The 24,917-nt window shown below is 37.1% G+C and overlaps 1 protein-coding gene across 3 annotated transcripts; it reads right to left on the reverse strand.

Annotated features, from left to right (window-relative positions):
• Positions 1-8,891: 8,891 nt before the first annotated feature.
• Positions 8,892-15,498, reverse strand: CAV2 (caveolin 2). Of its 3 annotated transcripts, none has more exons than XM_037836330.1 (3): positions 15,247-15,449; positions 14,730-14,917; positions 8,892-10,192 (listed from the first exon to the last, which is right to left on the reverse strand). In XM_037836330.1, exons 1-3 carry the CDS (start codon positions 15,394-15,396, stop codon positions 10,042-10,044), a joined length of 489 nt encoding a protein of 162 aa, XP_037692258.1. In that variant the 5' UTR covers positions 15,397-15,449; the 3' UTR covers positions 8,892-10,041. The 3 variants fall into 3 exon arrangements, with proteins under 3 accessions (XP_037692258.1, XP_037692259.1, XP_037692260.1); XM_037836331.1 differs by having other exon boundaries at positions 14,730-14,913; positions 15,247-15,389; XM_037836332.1 differs by lacking the exon at positions 14,730-14,917 and having other exon boundaries at positions 15,247-15,498.
• Positions 15,499-24,917: the final 9,419 nt, after the last annotated feature.

The following is a 24,917-nucleotide window of genomic DNA, read 5'->3' on the forward strand; positions in this document are numbered from 1 at the left end:
TGTAGTTCTGGGGTTATAATTAAATCTGACGAATCTTGTGACTATCTTTGAAAATATAGAAAAATTTTGACTCTAAAAGTAGGTATCTCAAAATTTACAACCTCACTTTTTCTTTTATCCATAAAATGTTGTTCTTTGAACTGACATTTTCTTCCATGAACTACATTAAAAACAAAATCATAAAAGCAATTTGATTTATCAGTGACATAACTGTGTCTTCAAGTATTGAGAAAATTCTAAATGATAAGCAAACACAAATCACATTGAATTCTTTTTTATTTGTATTTAAAGTCCACCCAAAATTCCAGGTTCAATTAATCCTTTCATAATGATAAGATATGAGAAATCATGCTAGCTGCCATGAAATTGGGCAATCTCCTTACCTTGACTATCTTAATAACTGGATTATTATAGCCTTTCCAAAATATTTACCCTCACATTCTTTGAATATAGGAAATCTTTTTCTAAACTGAAAGCCAAATACTAGTATAATCAAGGGGTAATGTATTCAGAAAGCATGACATAAAAGGTGAACAAATATTTGGCTGATTCTCTCATCCAGGTAGATTTGTATCAATAATAGAAGTGGAGATTATAGTCTTGCCTAATCCAAAATTGAAAATATTTAATCTAGAGCTTGGGTACAGCAATATTCAGAAAAATTGGTGTCAAGTACTGAACCCGATTATTACATCTACATCTGATTGAAAGGAGTAGAATATTTAGATATGCGGACAATTACTGTATTTCCTCCTATTCAACCAAAACAAAATTATGACCACCCTTTAGCAATATGGGAGTTCTATAAATCTTAACCAAAGTATGAATAAATATCATAAAACCAAATAGGACAACAAAATATGATATTTTTGCTACATGGTATATATATATATAATCTGAGATACTTACCGTTTTATCGTCCTAATAGAGCTTTTAAACAGCACATTAGAACATCGTATCTTTTATTTTGTAAAAATAACTAATTTAAAAATTCCACTTTGATTATAATGAAATGATAAAGAAAAAAATGTATTAGCTCTTGAATACTACCAAGAAATAATGAGGAGATATTAAATTTCCATATTTTTCTTAATGTAAATATTTGGGAGGAGTCCTCCACAGAAGCTTTTGTTTTGTAACCAACCCATCTGGCTTTAAGTCAGAGCGCCATTATTTAGCAAAGGAAGCTCTCTTTCCTTTTGGCCCGTTCCCTAGTAAATAAACTATTTACCAGGGGGAAATTTATCTCCACACCACTCCCTTCTCGATAATGATGCTTAATCATAAAACATTTCACCCTTTCAAAAGTATATATAGGTACATATATAAACTCATATTGGTCAATCATTAAGTGATCTGGCCTTTATAGAGAATGTTACTTTCTTATAATCATATGATGATTTTGTTTTTTCTCTGATCCCAAAGAAAATTCGTGATTGCAACATCAGCTGTTGTGCCTCCTGGAGAATAGGGTCTAATTCTACACCATTGGCTTTGCATTCAACTTAGGTTATTCAGAAGGAATAGGAATGCGTTTAAAGCAGGTGTGGGTGATTATATTTATTGGACCACCTGTAGAATCTTTTCTCAGGGCCAAACAAATGATTTCTTCTCTTCTCATCTGTAGCGACGTCATCTTCATCTTTCTCTACATCTTACTTAAGCTAAATACCTGGGCCACCTACTCAAAATGTGGTCTAGGGATCTGCAGCGTCAGCATCACTGGGTGTCTGTTACAAGTGCAGAATCACAGGCCTGGCCCTGGAGCTACTGAATCAGAATCTGTATTTTAACAAGATCCCAAAGGTGATTCACTGACATATTAAACTTTGAGAAGCAGTAATCTAGGAGAAACTTGAAAATGCACACTCTACGAAGGCACTTAAAAAGGGAGAAGTTATGCCAGTACATACCACTTTCCTAAATAAGAACCACGAATAAGGAAAAACCAAATTCATGTGCAAAACAGCCTTTGTATCACTGGAAGGGTGGTAGAACTGCAGGCTGGATGGCTTACAGGGAATCCCTATTCAACTAGAGGAAGCAATACACTATTAAAGAAATATTTGTAAACAAATTGAAGGGAGCATCATTTAAGGGAAAACCTACAAGCTAAGTTGGCCAAGTTGTTTGCAGGGAACTGGCAGTTCTTTCCTTTTCTATATACTGAAGTTTTCTTGGAATGTGAAATCAAGAATTACCAACTGGGCAGCAGCCAAGATGATATTTTCCTTGCTAGGAAAGGGCCTGAGCTATATTAAACTCTCGCATTAGCCATACCCAAAAGGTATTGGTGACAGGCAAGAGTTGAGGCAGCACCTAATACATTAACTTTGTAAGACAGAGCTGTTTCTTAGGGGCTGCCTCAAAGTAGCCATACTCATCCTGTGCCCCAAGAGTCTCACACTGGGTAGACCTTAAGGCTGGGGGGGGATATCCTTTCCAATTCTGAATATTTCTTCAACCCCAAGAACCATAAAATCATGGTAATTTTCAAATGAATCCCTAGTTCATCAGTCAACATAGAACCTGGCCTGTGTCTGATCTCGTCATTTCCGAAGTTCTTCTGGGGAAAATATTTTACAAGTTTCTTTTGCCATTTCCCTTGTTTGAATACAATTATGGACATAACTTTTTGTATGCCTACTCTAATAAAAAAGTCGCTTAAGAAAACTCCACTTATGCTTTTGCTCCCTCAGAAAAAAAAGTTTTATTAAAAATTGTTCTTTGTACAATATTTTTTCATGTTCAATATGTCCCTTCAATCATCTCTAGAACAAATAATACCAACAACTCCAGCATTTTTTCAGGGATCTAATTTCCAAATTTTTAATTATCATAAGATCTTCTTGTCTAAATAAAATGTATATAAATAATTCAATTGATTGGCCAATTGTTTCTTCTACTTGAAAACAAATAATTTTTTGGCATTTTATTTCCAACGTTCCAATGTTTTTATCATTCCCTCCCATCCCCCAACAACTTCACCCCTCATATGTAATTGACCAAGTATTCTAGATATTCTGTGGCAATTCTCTCATCTTGTTTATATTATCTAACCCTAAAAAATATGTGCTATTCCTGTGACTGCCTCAACAAGGCTATACGTAACCCGGAGAGGAAAGATTGGTTGCATTTTAAGCTTCTTTTTATATATTCCAGTGTTAAGATTTTTTATTTTCCATTTGCCCCCTACTTTGATATTGAATAGTTAACTGCTGTTGTTTTGTGAGAAAATATGCATGTAAAAATTTGCCATTGCAGACAAGCTAACTTGGTGATTTCTTTATTTTGGTGCATTGTAGTTTACAAAGTTTAGTCAGAAAGAATATATTGAACTTTTTTAGATCATTTGATAAAGACAAAGTTCTAAAGAAATCAAGATCCTGTTGTGTGGTCCAATTAGTTTTTCTTTGGCTCATAGCAAAACATTGTAAACCCTCACCTTTCAAACTCATCTAAAATACTAAATTAGCTGGATATGAAGAGGGGAGGAGGAAGAAGAGGAAGGGAAGAGAGGAGAATGGATGGATCTGTGCTAATTATAATTCTAGGAAATATAAACTGCATGCCCTACTGATAGCAACTCAGTGTAATCATTATTGCAAAGTATTGCTATATTAGGCATGAGTGAAAAATTAGGGGAAAATGAGCATCAGTATCACAATACTCATTATCACTACAGAAAAATGTTTATTAAATTTTTCTATGTGCAAAATAGAGCACTACAGTGCTGTCAGAATGAGGAGGGTACAGCGATCCCAGCTGCTGGTTTGGGGAGGTTTTACTATCGTGAGTACAGAACTGACTCCATTGATGAGAACAAAACGGAACAAAAGGTTGTTATCCATAGCACAGAGCAGGACAGGTGACATGATTGAATGATGGGTGAAAAAGAAGATTTTGGCTCAAAGGGAGAACAAGTAATTAGAACCACCATGCACATATCCTAGGAGAAGAAAATCATCTTTAAATTGATTAAGAACTCAGACGCTGGTGCCGAACTGGCTCCTACCGTGATCTTGGGCTAATTATCAACAACCGAGCATCAATATCCTCATTTGAAAATGGGGATGATAATAGAACGCACATCATAGAGTGATTGTGGGATTAAAGAAGTGCCTAGCAGGTAGTAAATATAATAAATGTAAATGCTGTCATTATTGTCAGTGCAGGCGATGGGAATTCTTCCACTGATACAATGTATGAAGGATTCAAACGTTTCCTTTTCAGTAAAGTAAGCATATCAATCCTGCCACTTGCCTCACCAGTGCTTGCCTGCAACTCTTCCAAATGACTCCGTTTCACTGTCCCAGTTAGCTCGGACAGCGGTTGGCTGGAACTGGTGCACATTCAGCCAGAGAAGCAGGTCTTGCTTACTGCCCTTCTTTCCCCTTTTGCTACTGGTTGGTGCTCGATGACAGGAGACTTGGAGGCAGGGAAAGAAAAGAATGCTGCAAAGATGACCTGTTGCTCCCATCTCTTCCTGATCCATTTATGTCTGAGAGAAATATTTGCCCTTGGCTACGTGCTGTTTCCCTCTCTTGAGTCATGCCTCTTCCTTTCTCTCATCATTCTCCACTCCTACCTTTTCCTATAATGGCAAAACGACTTCTCCAGCTGTGCAGCCAGGCTGAGTGATCTAACACGTCTGAGAGCAGGCAGATAGGTGGCCCTGTCCTATTTTTAGATAATTGTTTAAGTGGCGTCCTCTGATTTCTGTGACTGCTGCATGGTCTTCTTCCTTCGCTGCAGACACATTGCAGCAGTTAAGAACACAGACAGGCAAGGTCAGAGAGACGCAAATGGCCAAAAGTTCTACTTTGGCTTTCGTTTTAAGTTTTGCTCTTCTGTGCTAATTAAGGGCACCTGGTTCCAGCCGAGTCTCCTCCTCAACTCCCCACCCCACCCCCACGCAGGGATCTTTTCACTCAGTAAGACAAAAGCTGCTTTTCTTTGTGGAGCAAGAGAAAAGTCTTCAGCTGACTTCAACTCCTTCCATCCCTGGTCAGGTTCCATTGCCTCCTTCATAGCAAAACTGAAGGATGCAGAGCGTGTCACTGGAGCCTCTAGCTTTCTCTTTTTTGTCCAAGCTTTCTCTTTGGTGGTGTCTCTTTTATTCTGTGTGTGGTGCCATCGTGATCTCAGGGCCCTAATGCTTGGGTTCCTTTTGAGAGTTTTCAATACTCTCTTCTCAGAGCCTCTAAAGTGATGGATGATGTTAGCAAATGGAAATGTTACCCGCCCAAGGTGTTTTCACTTAAACAAGCACCGAGGTGTAGAGTTCCAATGGCATAATTTCAGGTATAGTCCAAAGAAAGAAACTGGGGGTGGATAAAAAAAAATGATTAAAAATACATCAAGGACTGCTTTCTTTTGTTCATTGTGCAATTATGGGATGACTAGGAAGAAGAAATTGGGATGATTAGATATGGAAGCCAAAATCATTCTTATTCCTAAAAATATAACCTGCCCTTATCCTCTGCTCCTTCCTCCTCCAACTCTCTACCCCCAAACCCAATGCATTCATATATACCTTGAAGGAAGGAAATATACCAAATCCTGATTTATGAGAAATTACATTAATTTTTCTTTGCATCTCCACTATTTTGTTTGTTTGTTTGTTTCAATAAGGTAATGTAAAAGTTCTGTAAATTCTCGTTATCTTAAACACATTCTGAAATAATAAAGCTGCAAGCTAAAAATAACTGGGCCATTATTTATATGATGTCTCTCCACTATGCTATTTAATTTGTCCTGGGACTCAAATCAGAAAATGTATGGGACTGTATTTTCTAATATGTAAAACTCTGTATAAACAATGTTTTATTATTATAAATATCAAAAAGGGAAATAAAACAGTAAAAGAAATTCCAATGTTCTAAAATGTCTGAAAATATGTTTCCAAACAAATATTAGGGTTTCCTTCCCCTAAAAAAACTGAAGCTATGTTTCAGGTAAGCAAATTGAGATTAAAGGTAGTTATTATCCTAAAGGTCAGAATACCTCTGATCTGCTTTATATACCATTTAGTTTTCCTAATTTAATGATTCCAATTTAATGAGGAAATGGTTAAAAGGAGAATTTTATTAGAGTCAAGTCCATCTCAACACCCTCTTGCAAATGAAGAAAATTCTGAAGTCAAAATGTGACTCCCAGGCCTAGTTCCACAAATATCCTGAGTATTGTTCATCATTATTTATTTACATAGCCAGTCATTCAGAAAATATTGGTCAAGAACTCATTAATTGCTGGGCACCATTTCAGGATCCCAGGAAACAATGACGAAGTCATGTATTTTGTTCTCAAAGACTTAACTAGCCATCTAGTGAGATTAGTTAACATGGTTAGTTTTATAGTGTGGTAAGAGGTAACAGGAGTTTGTGTAAGGTTTATATGAAGTCACAGATGAGGCACTTCCTGTGAAGAAGTGTGAAGAGTTGGTTGGGAAGACTTCACAAAGGAAGTGAAGTCTGAGTAGAGTTTTGGAAACAGGTAGGAATTAAGGGAGGCCAAATAAGAGGCTGGCTGCATGGGGCAGGAGAGAGCTGTGTCCACTGCAGCAAGAGAGCTGCTAAAGATGACAATCGGTTGATAATGAAGGCCTTATATACATAGCTCAAGAGCTTGGATTTTATTCAAAGAGCAATCACATATAATTGAGGATTTTAAGCAGGGAAATGACATGGCACTCTTGATACGATCACTTTTTTTTTTTTTTAACAGAGAAAGACGGATTGGAGATCATATCGAAGGCAGGGAGTGAGGTCAGTTAGGAGGCTGTGGCAATGAGCATGGCAAAAGATGAAGATGGCAATGTTTATGATAGCAGGGATTTTGGTAAAACTCTCCAAATAAAATAAATTTTATTTAATTTAAAATATAGAGTAACATACTATTTTTGTAGAACATGTCACAGTATGAAGACAGAATTGTTAAGAATTTAGTCATCCCTGTCCTGAAGAATCAGAGCCACATCCACAGTCTCACAATCGGATGAAGAGTGAAAAGGGTGAACATTGATTATTTATTTACAGCCCAGGAACTCAACTCTTTAATTGATAGAATGCATTGATTTTTAAAAAATTCCTGAACTGAGCTGCTTCATTAGTTTGCATATACACAAGCCAAATTTTCATCTTTTTGAAGTCACAGAAAACAATGAGATGGGAAGCTCCTTAGCAATCATTTAGTCCAATCCTTTCATTAAAGATCAGAAAACTGAGACCCAGAGATTAAACTATTTGCTTAGTAATGGCAATGCTGAGATCAGAATCCAGATGCTGAATGCAGATCATGGCTCTTTTCACTACCCTCCAACAGTCTCCCAAGAAAGGCATTAAAATAAATTAACAGGATGTGGATGACTATCAAAAAGAGTGACTTTTAAAGTTCTTCAAAACTATAAAGAATATTTTAAAAACCCGAACACCTGCTTTACTATTAAATGTTGGTCATTTTTCCAGATTGACAAGAGGAAAATCTATGCCAATATTAGCAACTACTTTTCACATATTTGCTTTCCAAAAATAATTTTGGATTCTAGTCTGGCTTCATGGTACAGGTATCCAAGTACAAGTGAGTTATACTTTTATTACTTTCTTATTTAAAACTGAAAACAGAAATAGCAGTTTATTTAGGATTAGCAAGAAGAGGATTTACTTCATGAAGAAGATGAATTATGGTGGGCTTGTGAACAAGTTATTCCATACTATTCATCAAATGACAGAAAAATTTCTAAGAAACCTCTTTAAGCATTAGGAAAATAAATAAATTATCGATCTCATAGTCTTTCACAAAAATATTCCTTAATTAGTAATAACTCATTGTGTATTGAGTTTTTAATAAGGTAAAAATTAGTTTGAAAAGGTTCTTATTGAACAGTTCTATCATTAATCTAATAAAAGCATTCAACACATTTTATGGGTTTTTAGAAAGTTTATTATGGATATTGAAGAAGTCTCCTTGCCCTCCCACCCCAACCCAATAAAAGAACCAACATGTTTATTCATGAAACCTGGACCTGCTTGGCATAAAAATGGAGTCTTAGAAATAAAATAGTTAATGGCAAATCTCAATAAAAATTCACTTTGAAAGTAATCCAGTACTGTTCAGAAATAAGGAAATCATACGTATCTTTGTTAAAAATTAAAAGGTGTTTTAATATGACTATATGTGTATATTTAGACTTTAAAACAAATAGCCATAGCTGTTTGAAAAGATAGTTCATGATTGATTAAAATTGATTTCTGATTAATTAAATAATTTTGGCCCATCAACATATCCAAACATTCTTACAAAACATTTTAAATACAAGGTGTAACTGTAAAGTCATGCGACTGACTGACTTTTTAACACAATAGAATCTAAATAGCCAAATGAATGGTTGTTCTTTAAGATAACGATCCTGAGAGTGTTTTCCAAGGATGCTGCAATGGCCTAAGGCAGTTTTGAAATTTCTCTTTTGTATCTACCTTCAAGAGCATATGAGTGTCACACTAGAATCATTCACTAGCTTTGTTCCCCAGTAGTATTCCAGTTCAATCATCGTATATATTCACCAGTTCTGGCAATTTGGACAGTAAATTACTCTTCATTCAATGAAGATCTGTCACTGATGAGAATATTCAAATGAATGTTAATTCAGGTTCTGACAGTAAATCTGAAATCTGTGTATTTGCATACTTTTAAGATGTGTAAATTGTAGTAAATTTGTTTAAAAACCGCTCTCATCATAGACATTTTTGGTACACACTTATCATTTTGCTGTATTTTTAAAAGAACAGTGGGATTTTTAAAACAGTGACTCGTAACACTGAAAAAGGACCCCATAGCTTAAAAATGATAGAATAATTGTATACTGTGCTACAAAACACATATAACACAACATCTTCAAACTTTATAGCTGTTAGTTTTTAATTTATACATATAGTTCAGTAGCATGCATCCAAAAAGAAACAAACTCTCCTATAAGCCTTTCTACATGAATCATGGTAGTGTAAATTGTACTTTAAGTGCCAGAAGTAGTTTTTCTTATAAAATATTATTAAATAGCACCAACATTACTTGAAAATAAAGTGAAACATTAATAGGAATACCAGAATACAGGTTTAATTTTTAACTAAAAGAGAGAAAGCATCTCCTTGACAAAGTATTAATTAGATACGGATTATTTTAAGATTACGGCGAGATACAAATCTGTCATAAAACATTTTGGGATTTTGCTTGGAAAAGTTAGAAAGGAAAGGATTGTATATCAGTCTTTTACATTCTATTTCAAAATAAGATATATATGTTTACATAATCAAGACAGTGCAATCTCACCAATGACATTTCTTATGGGAGATACATTTACTCATTCTATATATTAGTTCAACAAGAAAACATATAATTACAAGTGCTTTAAAGCAATCTGATTAGAGCAACATTTACATTAAGTACAAAATATACAGCAAAATGAACATTTTGTTAAATAGGCCTGTAGGTTAACAATATCTTATTTAAAGGAACATGTTTTCATGAATCTATTTTCATTTATTGTTTTATTATATTCAATAGCTACTCTCCCCACTGTGTGCTTCTATTACTGCTTTTTCCAGGATATTTATATATTCTATCTCTAAATATCCATCAAAATTTATCTGTAAAGTTAATTTAAAAATACTACTCTCCAAGTAAAAAAATAAGAAATATCATGTTTTAACAGTTGTACACAAAACTATTGTAGGGTTTTGAAAGAAATGTTCATTGATCATAAATTCATCATTATAAAATTTATACTTCTGTACTAAAGCAAAAATTGCCTTTAAAATTAAGTGTTGCCAACCTACTTGTTATAAAGTTAGATATGAAACCCTTGGCTATTAATTATAAAAGATTATTTGAAAAGATCTGCCAATAAAAATGTCTAAACATGGTTGCCCATCTGAATAGTTTTCTTAATTAGAACAATTGGGAAATGAACGGAACAGTAGTGCTTCTATGTTACAATAACAAAGAAGTATTACAGTTTCCAAATCTCCAGACCTGGTGTGGAAGTGTTCAGTCGTGGCTCAGCTGCAGGCTGAGGGAAGAGAAGATGCGTCCTGCGCTTGTACACAATGGGCCAATGGCAACATCTGTCATACTCTTCCATATTGTCTGCACTGAAGGCAGGACCATTAGGCAGGTCTTTACAAAAGGCATTAGAATCCTGGAATGGAGGAAGGGAGATGTGTAAGGAGAATTAATGTTATAGAATAAAGCCACTGACTCTCCTACATTCATGAATAGAGAAAATAATGACCGAATTCACCAAAATTTAATTGAACATTTGAAACAAATAAATGAACATTTATCTCCATGGTGATAAGATGCACAAAAGAAACGTTGCTTAAAAAATAAACAGGCATCTAGATGGTAAACAGTAATATTCTTTCTACTGGTGGCACAAGCTACCTAAAACAGTAAAACAAAACTAGACGATGACAATAAACTTATCTACTTGCTCCCTCCCCCTAACTTTTAGCCTAACTAACTCTTCATATTTCCCTGAGGTTCCACTTCCTGGTGGCTTTTCCTGTTGAATCATTCCACTTCCCTCCCCAACCCTGGACCAGGCTGGGTTGGGGCCTCCTTTTTTTGTGCTTCCAAAATACCGGGACAGACTGTTAATCTTCAAATTTAAAAAAAGGTATCATAAGTCGATGCTTATATTCCTGGATTTCCTACCAGAAGATAAGTGAGGACATCCTCCACTCTTAGTAAATGTAGGAACTGAACTGAATTTAGCATTTCAATATGTTTTATTTTAATAATTTCTCACTGTAATTACAAACACTCAAAGGGACTATGTGGTATAGTGAAAAGAGCCCTGCAATTTATGTCAGAACTCTTAAACAAGAAAAAACTGCGTTGTGAATTAATAAAACACACTGCGTTGTGAATTAATAAAAGTGAATGCACTTTTCCTAAGGCAAGTGCATATATTTATATTGCCCAACCTGGTTAATTTTCTATGTAATCCTCTTAATAATGCTCTGTTGTAGTAGTGCTCTTTGAGCATAAAAGTAATTGTGATTTCTCGGGCTATGCTGGCGGCCTCAATGGAATCTTGTTTGTTACCTGGAGGGGCACGAAGGATAGTTTCATTTTCTTGGTTTGCTATTAAAATATGACTTAAATAAAGGTCTGGTGAACTTAGCCCAAAGTGAAGGGAAGATCCAGCCACTGTGACTAACTGGCTGACATTTCAAATAATGAATTATTCATATTGACTGTACATTTATTGTATTTATTTTGTGTTTTGTTCCAAGTGCTAAATACTTGAAGCAATTTTATAAGAAAATTAATTACTGGGCATTTCAGAGCTAAACACTCTGAACAGTATCCTGAAAGATGTCCACTTTGACTTCTTATCTCATCATGTTTCTCACTTGATGTGCAACCTTGGGCAAATCATTACAAGTGAAATTGAGTGAGGACAGGAAATCTAACAGACACTGGCTATCAAGAGTAACAATTAGGTTCCCTTGAAATGTCCTCAGGGTGCCATCATTATAATGAACAATAAGTACACCTATTTTGAAGTCAGAATATATAATGAAAATAATTACAACAAAGTAAACCCAAATTGACAAATTGATGTACCATGAGACTAAAGTTTAGATCAGTAAGCTTCATAACCAAATCCACTTCACCAAGAATCTATGTACTTTCTACTCTTCCTTAGGCTAAGAATTTTTCTATGCCTATAACTCCATGGATCTCCATGTCATAAAAGGGAATTAAGCCCACAACAAAAGTGGATTTTCCAGTTCAGCAAGGTGCAGCTGCCCACATTTGAGGGCTTCAGTTCATAGAATGTGGCAAACTCATTTATATTTGATTTTCTATAAGTGGCAATTCTCCCACTTTGGATCAGAAAATGCAAAGATCCTTTAATATGAAATTTAAATTGTCTCAATATCCAAAATGTTTTCCCTTCTGAAGCTTCAGACAATTTGGACTGACTCAAGACTTGGCTGATGCTCAATGTGGCCAACCAAACACTTCTTAAATAAATTTTATAATCTATAATTATTTAGTCCTCCATTGGATAAGAAAGACCTTAGGAAAGAGATTTTTTTTTTTTTTTAGCTTTGGGTTAACTACAGTGTCATGCAGACTGAATTGTCATAGCAATTCACTATATTAAAAATGTGGTCTTCTAGAATGAGATTGCTACTACTGTAATTCCATCAGATGGACATCTGTCTGAATTGCATTCAGACCAAACAAGGAGTATGGGGGCTTTAGCCACATTTCTTTGGCGTGATTCACTTATGACCAATAACATGCAGTTGCCAAAAGGTGACTTTCTTAGTTTGACTGTGATATGGGATCAAATCAAATCACTGGTCCCTATATGACCTGTACTTCTGGCTTAGGTCATTTGGTCGTGGCTATTTGTTTGTTTAAGGAATCTAAACTCAGAATCGTTGTGATGTTGTGACTTGGTTCACAGTTTCATTACTGTATATTTTCATAGTTTTGGTCACCAACTCCTTAGTAAAACAATAAACAACCTCCCGTGACCTCGGGGACGGTGGAGGGGGGGGGAGGGAAGAGCTTACCCAATGGGTTTGCTCTTTTATAAAATCTCTCCCTGACCTGGTCTTTTTGTGTCACAGGAATGTAATCCATTAATGAAAAACTTATTTTATCAAGTTCTAAACTAATTTAGCATTATTTAAAAAAAATTTACTCCCCTTACTTGCAATCACAGCTGCCTGATGACAAATATATAGCAGTTAAGTATTAATATACCACATGAACATAATATGAAACACAGGCTGAAGTTAAATAATACATTTTATGTAGCTAAAATAGTAGTCTGATGATTCACCCATAAAACACCTCTGTTCTCAGAGGAGCCAGGTGGAGAGAAACATCATTTGGTTAATGATAATTTTACTTACATCTTTCCACCACTTAGTAAATGAAAAACTTTTTTTCCCAATTCTTCTGCAAATGCTTTAGAAAAGCCCAGCTTTATTGACTATAAATATAGCACTTCATATTTCCAAATAGCTTCGAAACCAGTATTTCACAATATGCTATGTAGTCACTTGGTTTTTCACATTTTCGAAAGTGGGAAAACTGATCCAAAGGTTAGATGACTGGTTAAATTAGGAATCCACAATTTGATATGCTTACTTAAGCAACTTAAAAAAAATCTGTGTGCTAATGTCAGAATACGAGGTAACGTACATATGACAAAATTATAGGACCTTTATGGATCCACTCATGTATAAAGGCAAACATTTTTATTTCTCTGACAGTCATTTGGCACTTTTAACACAATGTAGTTGTTTGCAATCTTTAGTGTGATCAAATTAAATTGGTGTTCTTTATTTATCCTTTACTCCTTTGATGAATTTTTAATTCTCCTTTAATAGACTTTTCAGACTCTGTCACTACAGAGACTTCCCTGATCTCTCTTCAGAGATAACTGTGTTTTCCCCAGCATTACCTCTGTATCTAGCCAGCTGCGGGGACATGCTGTAAGCTGAAGGCAGATCCTACCTCATACTCTTTCTGGGCCCAGTACCCAGCACAAACTAAGCACTCAATAAATTTTGTTTGCTGAACTAAGAAACTAAAGAAATTAAAATTCAGATGATAAAGGGGAATGAAAAATAATTTTTTAACTTTTAACAATGAACACTGAGCATGTGTTAGTGTGTGGCACTACCATATAAAGTGATAAAAAAAGACAATGTGGCATTTATATCTCACCAGGGCTGCCCCAAAGCACTAGCTTGACAGTGCTGTAACTGTTGCAATAATACGGATGATCTGAATGTTCTTCCCCTTAGGATAAAGTGGATACCTTTTAAAAACAACAGCAATAACAATAAAAACATTTCTTGGTAAAATATGACATTTTGTTTAAAACTTGTTAATGCTTAAAAATGTTCTCCAAAGTTTTGCGATGCATTGTGAGTGTGAATACAGTTAATCCAAACATTATTATTGTCCAGTGAGTTTCCATATTTCTTTTCTCTTTAATTAGTGCCCACTCTCATTTGTGCTGGATCAAGTGAGAATTTAATTTGGAGACCTTCTTAACCTCAGTATCCTGCAGCTTTAGTTTTCATTCATTTGTGCTGGAGGCCCCTCACCTTATCTGAACACACCTGGGCATCTCCTTTGGTCCCACCCTTGCCATTTGCTACTTGGCCAGATTGAAGCCGACATTTCACAGCACTGCTTAACTATTCCTAATTGGTTAAGACTAACTGGTCTGCCCTCCCTGTCCAATTAGTATTGCCAGTGGCATTCTGCTTAGAGATCACTTGTTTTACCCCAAGCACAGGTGGTGACTGAATAAAAGGTGATGAAAGCAATAAGAGTCCTGACCAGAACCACAGGCACAAGTAATAACACGGTCCTAGGAGAGAGCAGCTTATCTGTGGCAGGAAGCGTGGCCTCCAGGTCTCCACCTCCACACTGGCTCAGCCTTACGTATCCGAGGAAAATCACGCCCCAGAAAAGAGGGTCGGTCATTCTTTCTTCTTTTTAAACTCCCAACCCAACCTATTATTCTAAAGAAAACATGCTCCCTTCAAGGCCTCCCACTTCTTGCTGAAGCCGCTCTTACCCCTGCACTCAAGTAAGGGAGGGGGAAGGTGGAGGGCAGGGGACAGGTGGCAAGGACTATTCCTCCGTTTCACTAAGCAGGTTCACCCCGGTGTGCCCCTTCTCACCAGATGTGCAGACAGCTGAGGGTGGCAAACAGGATTCCCGCAGCGAAGGCCAGGGGAATCGCCAGGAACACCGTCAGGAACTTGTACATCAGGTATCTGCTGATTTCAAACAGCGCATGGCTGCAGATCCACACCTTGTCTAAGGAGTGCGTAGAGACCGGCTCCGCGATCACATCCTCGAAACCTAGCTGCCGAGACAAGACGCAGGGATCCCGATCTGTTTATCCAACCTGCTTCCCCCGGAATCAGGAGCGCGCCATGCGGGGGCTGAAAGGAGGGAGGACTTGGCCAGGATGCCCGCACCTTCTTTTAGGGTCACGGTTGGTGCACGGCAATTTGGCTAAAAATCTCTGGCTACGCCCGCGGCTTCGCGGCGGATGGGGCGGGGGAAAGGTGCAGATCGCGGGCCTGACCTGTGTAGGGGGTGGGGACCGAGGTGGGCAAACCATCCCTCCGACCAAGGCGGCGAGGCGTGGGCCAGCCTCGGCCCAGGTTACGGCCCGCTCCGGCGCCTCACCTGGAGATGCGAGTTGAGCCGGTGAGGATCCCGGTCCATACCCAAGTCGGCGACCTTCTCGGGGTCGCCGTAGTCGATGCCGCTATGGCGGCTGTACACGTCGTCGTCCACGAAGAGCTGGACGTCCGCCTTCTCGGTCTCCAGCCCCATCACGGCGCTGGGTGCGCGGCGCGGCTCCCCCTGTCCTTTGCGCCCCGCCCCGCCAAGCCGGCGAGTCCCCGGCGGCCGCCGCTTCCCGCTGCCGACTCCACCTCCCGGCTCGCGTTCCCGGCTGGAGCCCCGCCCCGTGGCCCGGCCTGGGGAGGCGGGGCCGGATGCAGCGCGCGAGGTGGCTTCTGGCCCGCCCCCTCTGCTGCCACTTCCTGACCCGGTCCACGAACAGCTTCTTCTCACCGGTCACGTCCCGTCGTCGTCCCCCACCCCAGACCCCGAGGCGGGCGAAGCGCGCGACAGGGACGAGGACCTGCATTCTCTCCAATGAGGGGCCGAAGGGCCTTATGGATCATATTCCTAGACCCCAGAACCTGTGATGCTGAAGAGTTGGCAGGTTGTCCTAGGCAGGATGGACTTACTGAGGGAGGCAGTGTGGTGGTCAAGAGCGCGAGGGGAATAGACTCAGACAGTCTGTTCGCCTCCCGGCTCTACCATTTACCCTGTGTACTTCGAATTACAGTACTGAAGCTTTCAGAATTGCAGCTGCTGCGTAAAATGGAACCAATGGCAATTGCTTCATAGAGTTGTGTGAAGATTAAATGAGTCGATTTGCATAAAACCTTTATCTGATCCCCAACACATATTGTTTCTAATGAATGCTGTTGCTGCTGCACTGTGAGGTAAGGAGTCACCCAGCATACCTCATGGAAGGACCTCCCGTTGCCAGGGGTCTTGGAAAGGGCATCATCTCTCCAATTGTCCACAAAATGTGTGGTCTTGTCGGAGGCACGGTGGGGATTCGGAGTTGAGTAGGCGAGTGCCTGCCCCTAGGAGTTTGCACCTTCTGACCCAGAAGGGAGGTCTAATTTATTATTCATTTTTAAAATTACAACCCTTTTTTTCCGTTTGAATCAGACCCTGTTGAAAGATTTCAGGTACCTCTGAGTTGCAGTCACATCTGCAGCCAACTTAGAGGAACCATGTCAACAATGTTGCATAAAGTCACATTGCATTAGGTGAAAAGAGCCTGGGAATGACTCACTCAAAAGCTTTCAGAAGGGAGGGGTTTGCATGTTTATAAGGTGTGATGAGCTTACATGTGTGTTTACGGGGGAGGGAACCTATTGAAAAATGTGCCAAAAGCAACATAGAGGATCCCAGGACTTGAAAAGGGTGTCTGCAGCTTGGTCAGAGCCTAAGACATGGTAGGCACACAGTAAGTATTGTGTGATGAAGTGTTGGGAGTATTTGGAAATCGCTGCCCCTATCCCCTTGTGTGAACTGGATTTGAAGAATTACTTTTTCTGAAAGGAAAAGACTAATTTTTAAATGATATTACAAAAAGAAGCAGGAGCTGAATTGGAGAAAAAGTTTTGGAGTCAGAACATACTATTTCTAAAAATTAAAGTTTACCTACTGCTACTGTAGTATAAAGGTGGACCTGTTATAAGTGTAGAGTGTTACAGCTTGACTCTTAATACCCAAAGTGCCACTTTTCTCCCCAGGGGGCCATGCTTCCCCATTCACTTCTTTCTTACTTTACTATCCCCATGTTATTTATATTCAATTATTTCCAGAGTAATGACTTAGAAATTCTCTTTATTGATTGTTCTATATCTCTCCACCGCCCCCATTCGCCCAGTCAGGCTGTCTCTTTGAAGGTTGGGAATCTTTGTGAGTTGTTGCCCAAGTGTTTGTCACAGTGAATAGAAGACATTAATCCTTTAAGGGAATCCTTTAATAGCAATTACCAGGAAATGGAAAAGAAGAGTGTTTACAGCCAATAAAAATTTTAGAAGAATTTATTTTCCTTATTATTTTAATCCCATATTTTAAGACATTTAATCCAAAGAAGAAAGTCTTTCCCATAGCAAAAGAGTAGGTTTAAGCTGTGGCTGAAAATCTGGCATTAGGGTTTCTTGCCTTATTATTCTTTGTTATTATTATTACATTTCCAGTGTGATTTTTAAGACACTTGGAATAGTTATTACAAATAATTGAGTCATTTTTCACATAGCAGGGATAGGCCAAAAAGAACATGAAATTAATGTGGTTTTGACTGGACAGTTTAGATTATAGATACATGTTAAAAATGATAAATATTTATGAAAAGGTGCCTGTGGTGGCTTGTGGCTGTGTACCCCAGAAAAACATGTTCTTAAACTTATTCCATTCCTGTGGGTGTGAACTCTTGTAATTAGGACCTTTTGATGAGGTTATTTCAGTTAAGGTGTGCCCCAAAGGAATCAGGATGGGTCTTAATCCTATTACTGAGGCCTTAAAGGAAAGGTCAGAGAGAGAGAGAAAAGCTAGAGGGAGCAGCCAGAAGTTGAATGTCAATGGAAGAGAAAAAGAGAAGCCAGAAGAGGCCGCCATGTGCATTGCTATGCGACAGAAAAGCCAAGGACCAAGGATCATCAGCAGCCAGCTCCAGAACACCGTGGTCTTTAGAGAGAAAGCAATGCTTTGGTAATGCCTTGATTTTGGACTTCTCCTAGCCTCAAAAACATGAGCCAATAAATTCCCATTGTTTAAGCCAACCCATTGTGTGGTATTTGCTTTGGTGGCTAGGAAACTTAAACAGTGCCTCTAAAACCTAAGCTAAAAGAAACCCATCTAGGTTTGTTGTAAGTGGCATAGAACTTAAATGAGGAGGATTCATTTATTTAATCATTAATTTCCAATTTTTTATTGAGCACCCCCCCACACCAACACACATACACAATGGGAATGATCTATATGAGATTCTTATTTTTGATGAAATTCTTGTCCATTTTATCATTTTAATACATAAGATTTTGTGAGAGGAGCTATAAGAATGATTCTGCTTATACTAGTAGTAAATGCTTAGAAAAAGATTAGCTATTGTTGTTGTTTTCAAGAAGCTTAAACCAGAGTGATTCCCATAGCAAATGGTGTCTTGTCCCTACTAACTGGGCATGATCTACCAGAAAAGAGAGAAAAGAGTAGGTGGGTTGATGCTAAATGGCTGAGCACATTCTAGTATCTTCTACACCACAGGATTACTCATCAATAAACTATGGATTTTATTGTCCTAAAACCATTAGGACTCAAAAACTTTCACGATAAATCATTACTGATGCATCCATTTTCTGGCTTTCATAACTTCTGGCAAGGAATCTAACTTTCAGATAGAGTATTAATATATTTATATAATGTATTAATATAATTAATATAAAGCATAACAACTTGATACATTAGAATTGATGAGTAAGACATTCTCTAAACATTTGTTACTTTTCTCAACATAATGTCCTAGAAAGGTTATTTTTATCTGTTTCATAAAAAATTATATGAATGTTTTTATGAATTAAAGAAATCTCATTTTTTATCTTCAGTTTTATTACATATCACAAATGAGTCGTCTTTTTGTCTGCATAGCTTACATGCAGCTTTAGGCATTTTTTCAATTTGCTTTTGTGCCACCTGGTTATTAATGGGTATGATGGACTCTTGATCTCACCACTACAGTTTAATAATATTTAAAGCACTTGGATTATACTGGGGTTTCTCCATGTTGGCACTATTGAAATTTTGGACTGGATTATTCTTTGTTGTGAGAAGCTGTCCTGTGCATTGTAAGATGTTAAGTAGCATCCATTGCCTCTACTCACTAGATACCGATAGCACTCACCAGTCATGACAACCAAGAATGTCTCCAGACATTGTTAAATATCTCCTGGGAAGAAACATCCCCAGCCCCGTTTGGGGCTATTGGAGAGCTATTGGATTAGACACTGTTGAAACAGTTCTTCATGTTGGATGGGAAAAATTAAGCTCCAGCTGTTCATTTCCAAACCCATGCTCAAGATAAAACAAATCTCAGAATTGCAATTTATCAGAAATACAGGGATTTTTGAAATTAAGCTTAAGGACATTTGTCTACCTTGTAAAAGTTTTAGAACTAATTATTATTGATTAATTGCAAATGTTTGATACAGTGCTGATGAAGGGATATTGACACCAAGAGAACAAAAGAGGGAACAGACAAGCTCTGTCTCCTCCTCTTTCCTCACAAAGGCCAGGACTGTTGCAAAAGTTATCTCTGGAAAAGCAGAGGTTTGGGACTTCTTGATCCCTGAGATGCTGTCTAGCTGTGAAAGTTAGTTTTTTTTGTTTGTTTGTTTTGACAATTTCAGCAAAGAATAGTTCTTGCAGGTTTTAGGTGATCTTAACTAGGAAGTCCATGGACTTAGTGGAACAGCCAGGTGGTTGCTTACGAGGTCCTTCATGGGGCACTCCCCAGGCTTGCTCTTTGTCAGCAAAACAAAACTTGAGGAATTCAGAAAGAGCTGCCGTTTCCTATACATGCTGGTCTCTCTGTGGTCTATTGGGCTTTGTATAGGATGCTGTTCCTGCATAACTCCCTGCCCCTACTCTCTGCGTTCACTCCTCTCTGTGCCCCACCCCTCACCCCCAGCCACATTGCACAGGACAACCCCACACAAAAAGTTTCGAGGAACACATAAAAAAAAAATACCTGCTGTTAAAGTTACTCAATGATCAACTTTAGTGGTGTGATGCCAGAGAGTTGTATGGTACTTCATGAAAGTTTTGTTCATTTGTTTTCCTTACCAACCACTGGCCTTTTTGTCCACATTCTGTGTAAAATAAGCTTTGCTTCAATGAAGCAGAGAATTTGTCATTTTGTATTAAGACACAGTAGCTTGCTGTATGTAATAGGTGCCAGCTTGATCTGCTGGCTGTTTCAAATAGCACTTTCTCTGGCCAAAAACCTCTCTCCATACACAAGAATTCCCAGAATTAGCTTTTGTTTGGGAATACTTGACTTTCAGAAATAAATGGGGAAGAAGGTACACTCTTGAAAAGTCAATATTCGTGATTAGAGCTGATTGAATAGGTCATTTCACTCTCATTCAAAACAATGTATGACACTTTATTTTAGATTTATTTTATCCTGTTTTCCATAAGTAAAGGATGTTCCTGTTTAATCTTTTGAGTAGCCCATTGATTTCTGGACCACTGTATATATAAATAAGATATCTTCGTAGGACTTTGATATTTTATCTTTCCGGAACATGAAATAGGCACTAATTAACTTCTGGTGTGCACTAACTTCTCAAATTAAACTGTTAATAGTACAAATCCCTCCAAATTCAAATGGAAGCATAATTTCTGCAAAGCTGTAAGAGTTAATATACTTTCCTAATACCTACTGAAATGTTCACAAAATGATGACTATTTATTATAATAACAGACTTAGTTGTTTTCTTGATTTTAGAGTTTATTTTGGACACAAATTTCAATTCAAAGCTTTTGTGTTCACTGGTAATTTGTTTTTAAACAGACATTATTCTACTTTCACTTGGAGTTAATACTGATTTAAAAACTAACATAGCTACATTAGCTGAAAGAAAAAATGATGGGAAGATTTTTGCATATTTCCAGTAGGAGAATAAGGATAAAAATACAGAATGTGTTCCATTGGGGTCTTATGAATTACTGTTTTGGTGTTTACCAGGTAGGTGACCTCCTGGGCTACCTTTAATGTTTGAGAGAGTCATCTGTGAGTCAAAAGCAGAGGGAATCTAACTGCACCCAGCAGATGGAATACTGGGATGTTGCCAAGGGGTTGGCCAGAAGAAGTTTTAGATTAGATTTTCCTATCAATAAATATCTGGGAAGAATTTTGTTTCCAGAGTATTTACTAAAAGAATGTTTGTCTATTTCTGTTTGGTGGTTGCACAAATCTCTCTAAGGCAGATTTCTACAGTATGTAAAGACAGAAAATAAATTAGGCAATTTAGATGTCCATGTTCACTCTTTCTGGGTGTCTGGAGCCCAGTTAGAACTTTGATGCCTGTCAGCTGCTCCTTAGCTTCTCAGTTTCTTGTTTAGAACAGCCAGGGGATTGGATCTAAAGGTAGATAATAAAGAAGTTACTCCATTGAATACATTATAAACAGGCTATTGACCTTTTTGAGTGTCTGAATGAGATCATTCTTCTCTAGTTGAACAATCAGTAAATGAGTAAACGCCTTACTTCAAAAGTAATCTTAGTAGATATTTGCATTTTCTTAAAAAGAGAGTACGCCTTCAGAGCATTCAGAACATTCTCATCATGATAACCTCAAGAGAAACAGCAAACTTTTCATTGAAATGTGCTCTGTTTTCTATAACATCTGTATTTATGTCACCATTTCACTTTTGGAAAATGAGAACAATTATTTAACAAATAGAGTAACAACTCTTTTTCCCCCTTGATAATACTGCATCAGTCTAAAATTCTACTTGTCACTTATGTTTAGTCTATACATTTATATAATTACACAATTTAATGAAAGTACACTCTTTTCCTTTTTTAAAAATTATTTTGGTCTTTGGAAACTCTTGGATAAACAAATCACTGAAAATAAACTCAGACAGTAAAACACTATGGTCCTGAAAAACTGCATACTACTTTATTTGGAAACAGTAGAATTTGCAGAATGTTGCTGCAAAGGGCACAATACTCAAATTACTTGGTTCTGAAGACTCTTACTATGAAAGCAAAGTATTTTCTGAAGGAGTAGAGCACAAATAGCTAAATGTTTGGGCCAAAAAATAGAGTTATTATTTTTTCACTTTGAAAAAAAGCCTGTCCAATTTCACCATGTACAAATTGCCAGTTTTATTTTTTCATTAAAAAAAAAAAAGCATAATAGAAGAAATGAGAGGTGACAACTGTTATGTTTGAATTATTTATACTACGGGATGCTGATTATCTATCAGAGTTGGATTGTCCTTTAGGAAAACAATAAAAACTGGTAAGTTCTAGGTGTAGGGCATTGCTTAGGGTGTTAAGAAACTTCCTTTAGAAGCCCACACTCCAGCCATGGACCTTATTTTCCCCTAAATTTCTTGAGTGTTCTCATGTTGGTTTGTTTTTGCTGCCAGAGAAAGTGTGTCCATGATAGAAATGTTTTCCTTTTCCTTCCTGTTTCCCTTTCCCCCTCTTTCCTCCTCTCTCTTGCTTTCCTGCCCCCTACCTTTCCAAAATGTTATTTTTCCCAATCCCAGTCTTACTCATTCATGATATCTCAGAATTGTGGAGAATTTTAGAGGCTTGTGACCAATATCCACCCATCCATGAATCTTCACAAATAGCCATACATGCTCTCTTGGAATATTTTGGCAGTGGGGAGTTACTTTATAAAGCAACCCAAATATAGTTATTAGAAAAATCTTTATTTTTTTTTGGTGCCAGAATCTATCTGCAATTTTATTAAATGTCCTTAATTTTTTCTTCTGAAGTTAGGGGAAAAAAGTGTTAAATGTCAGCTTTTCAAGTGTTTGGAAAGTAGTTTTTAAACACCAATCCCTGCCCTTTCTGAATCTCTTTTCTAGCAAACATCTTAATTTTTTTCAGTGATTCTTCATGCATCACTGTTTCCTGATACTCTCATTGTAATATTTTCCTCTGATCCTGTTCTAGCCTCTTAAAAATCACATTTAAAGTGTGAGACTTGGTCTGGGGTCTGACCAGTATATGGTAAAGCAAAGAAATTATTTTATTTGATTTTTTACTGCTCTTTTCTAGTATTGATTCAGATTAATCATGCTGGAAATTAAAGCGCTTTGTATTTTTGTTAAGTCCACTGGCAAGAGGCAATTGATGACTTGAACCTAAGAGGATGACTATATTCTTTCTATCAAATTTTACTGTGTTTTGAGTTTTTCTTACTTTTGACAGTTTTAGTGTATTACTTTACTGTTATCTGTGGATCTGTTTATACATTTATCCATAGTCACAGATAAAATATTGAATCAGGCAAGATTAAGAGTGAAGTTATGAAATATTCCAATTTAATGACTATAACAGCTCTGACATCTCAAACTTCATATGTCCAAAAACTAGCTCTTGATTTTTACCCCCAAATCTGTCCCTCCTCTGGTCGTTTCCACTGCACAATTGCTCAAACTGAAAACCTAGGGAATAGCTTTAATCCTCTCCTTTTCCTCTTTGCCTCCATCCCCACCAAGCCTGTTAATTCTACCTCCAAAATAAATCCTCTCACCTTCCTTCATTTCACTTCCCCTGCCTAATCTAACATTTCACCTGACCACTGGTTGACTCTGCTTCCATTCTTTTCCCATAGATTGCTTTCACCACCCAAAATGATCTTTTAAGAATGCAAAATTTAATGAATTTTTTTATTGAAGTCTCATGTATGTCACCAAATCATAGATATACAGCTTAATGAATTATCACGAGGAAAACACACCCTATAACCTCCACCGAAATAAAAAAATAGAGCTTTATCAGATCTCAGAAGCCTCTTTCATGCCTAGTCTCAATCACCACTCCCATCCTCCTCCCCCAAAGCAACCACAATCCTGATTTTTAACACAATTCATTAGATTTGGCTATTTTATACTTTACATAAGGAGAATCATACCTAACACTCTTTTTGGGGGCTCTGTTTTTTTTCCACTAAACATGATTGTGAGATGCATATTGTTGTGACATTGGAGCAGTTATTTCATTTTCATTGCTGTATGGTGTTCCATTTTAGAATAAACCACAATTTATTTATGCATTCTAATCTTGATGGATATGTGGGCTATTTCCTGTTTAGAGCTGTTATGAATAATACTGCTATGAACATTTTTGATTATGTCTGTTGGTGCAGATATATACTTATTCTTGTTGGGTTTATAGCTAAGAGAAGATTTGCTAAGTCATAGGGCAAAAGCATGTTCAATTACAGTAGATACTTCCAATTTTATAACATGGTTGTACCAATTTACATTCCTGCCTACAGCGAAGGAGAGTTCTAGTTGCTCACATTCTCACGAACACTTCATAATTGTCAGTCTTTTTAACTGTAGCCATTCTTGTCTGTGTATATTTAATATATTTTTATGGTTTTATTTGAAGTTCCCTGATGACCAATGATTTTTGAGCACCTTTTCATAAGTTTATTGACCATTTGACTATCCTCTTTTGTGAGGCACTTATTTAAGTTTTCTGCCCATTTTTAAAATTGGATTTTTTGTTTTTGTCATATTGACTGATGGGAGTTCTTTATGTATTCTAGATGAGTCCTTGTTCAGTATATGTATTATGAGCATCTTCTACCACTTTATGGAAGTGTCTTTTCACTGTCTCAATGATGCCTTTTGATGAATGGATGTTTTTAGTTTTAATGTAGTCCAATTATCAGTGTTTCCTTTATGGTTTGTGCTTTCTGTGTCCTATTAAAAAATATTTTCCTACTCCAAAGTCAGGAAGAATTTGTCCTATGGAATCTTCCAGAAGGTTTATTGTTTTACCTTTCACATTTATGTCTGTAATCTACTTACATTTTGTGTCTGGCATAAGGTAGAAATCCAATTCCCTAAAATAGCTTTATGTATAATCATAAATTTTCATCTGTTGTGTTTTTATTATTATTCATATCAACATTTTAAAAATTTTTGCATTGTAATTTCTTCTTTGAATCATATGTATTTAAAAATGCATTTTTAACTGAAAATATTTAGGAATTTTCAAG

Source organism: Choloepus didactylus, chromosome 5, assembly GCF_015220235.1.
Source record: "Choloepus didactylus isolate mChoDid1 chromosome 5, mChoDid1.pri, whole genome shotgun sequence".
Taxonomy (NCBI): Eukaryota; Metazoa; Chordata; class Mammalia; order Pilosa; family Megalonychidae; genus Choloepus; species Choloepus didactylus.

Bases quoted from the DNA above. Each gene is read 5' to 3' on its own strand.
- CAV2 (XM_037836330.1), bottom strand. From the start codon at position 15,396: ATGGGGCTGGAGACCGAGAAGGCGGACGTCCAGCTCTTCGTGGACGAC. The intron at 14,918-15,246 runs GTGAGGCGCCGG...TTGTCTCGGCAG, and splicing joins GGCTCAACTCGCATCTCCAG to CTAGGTTTCGAGGATGTGAT. The intron at 10,193-14,729 runs GTGAGAAGGGGC...CCTCCATTCCAG, and splicing joins CTCAGCTGTCTGCACATCTG to GATTCTAATGCCTTTTGTAA.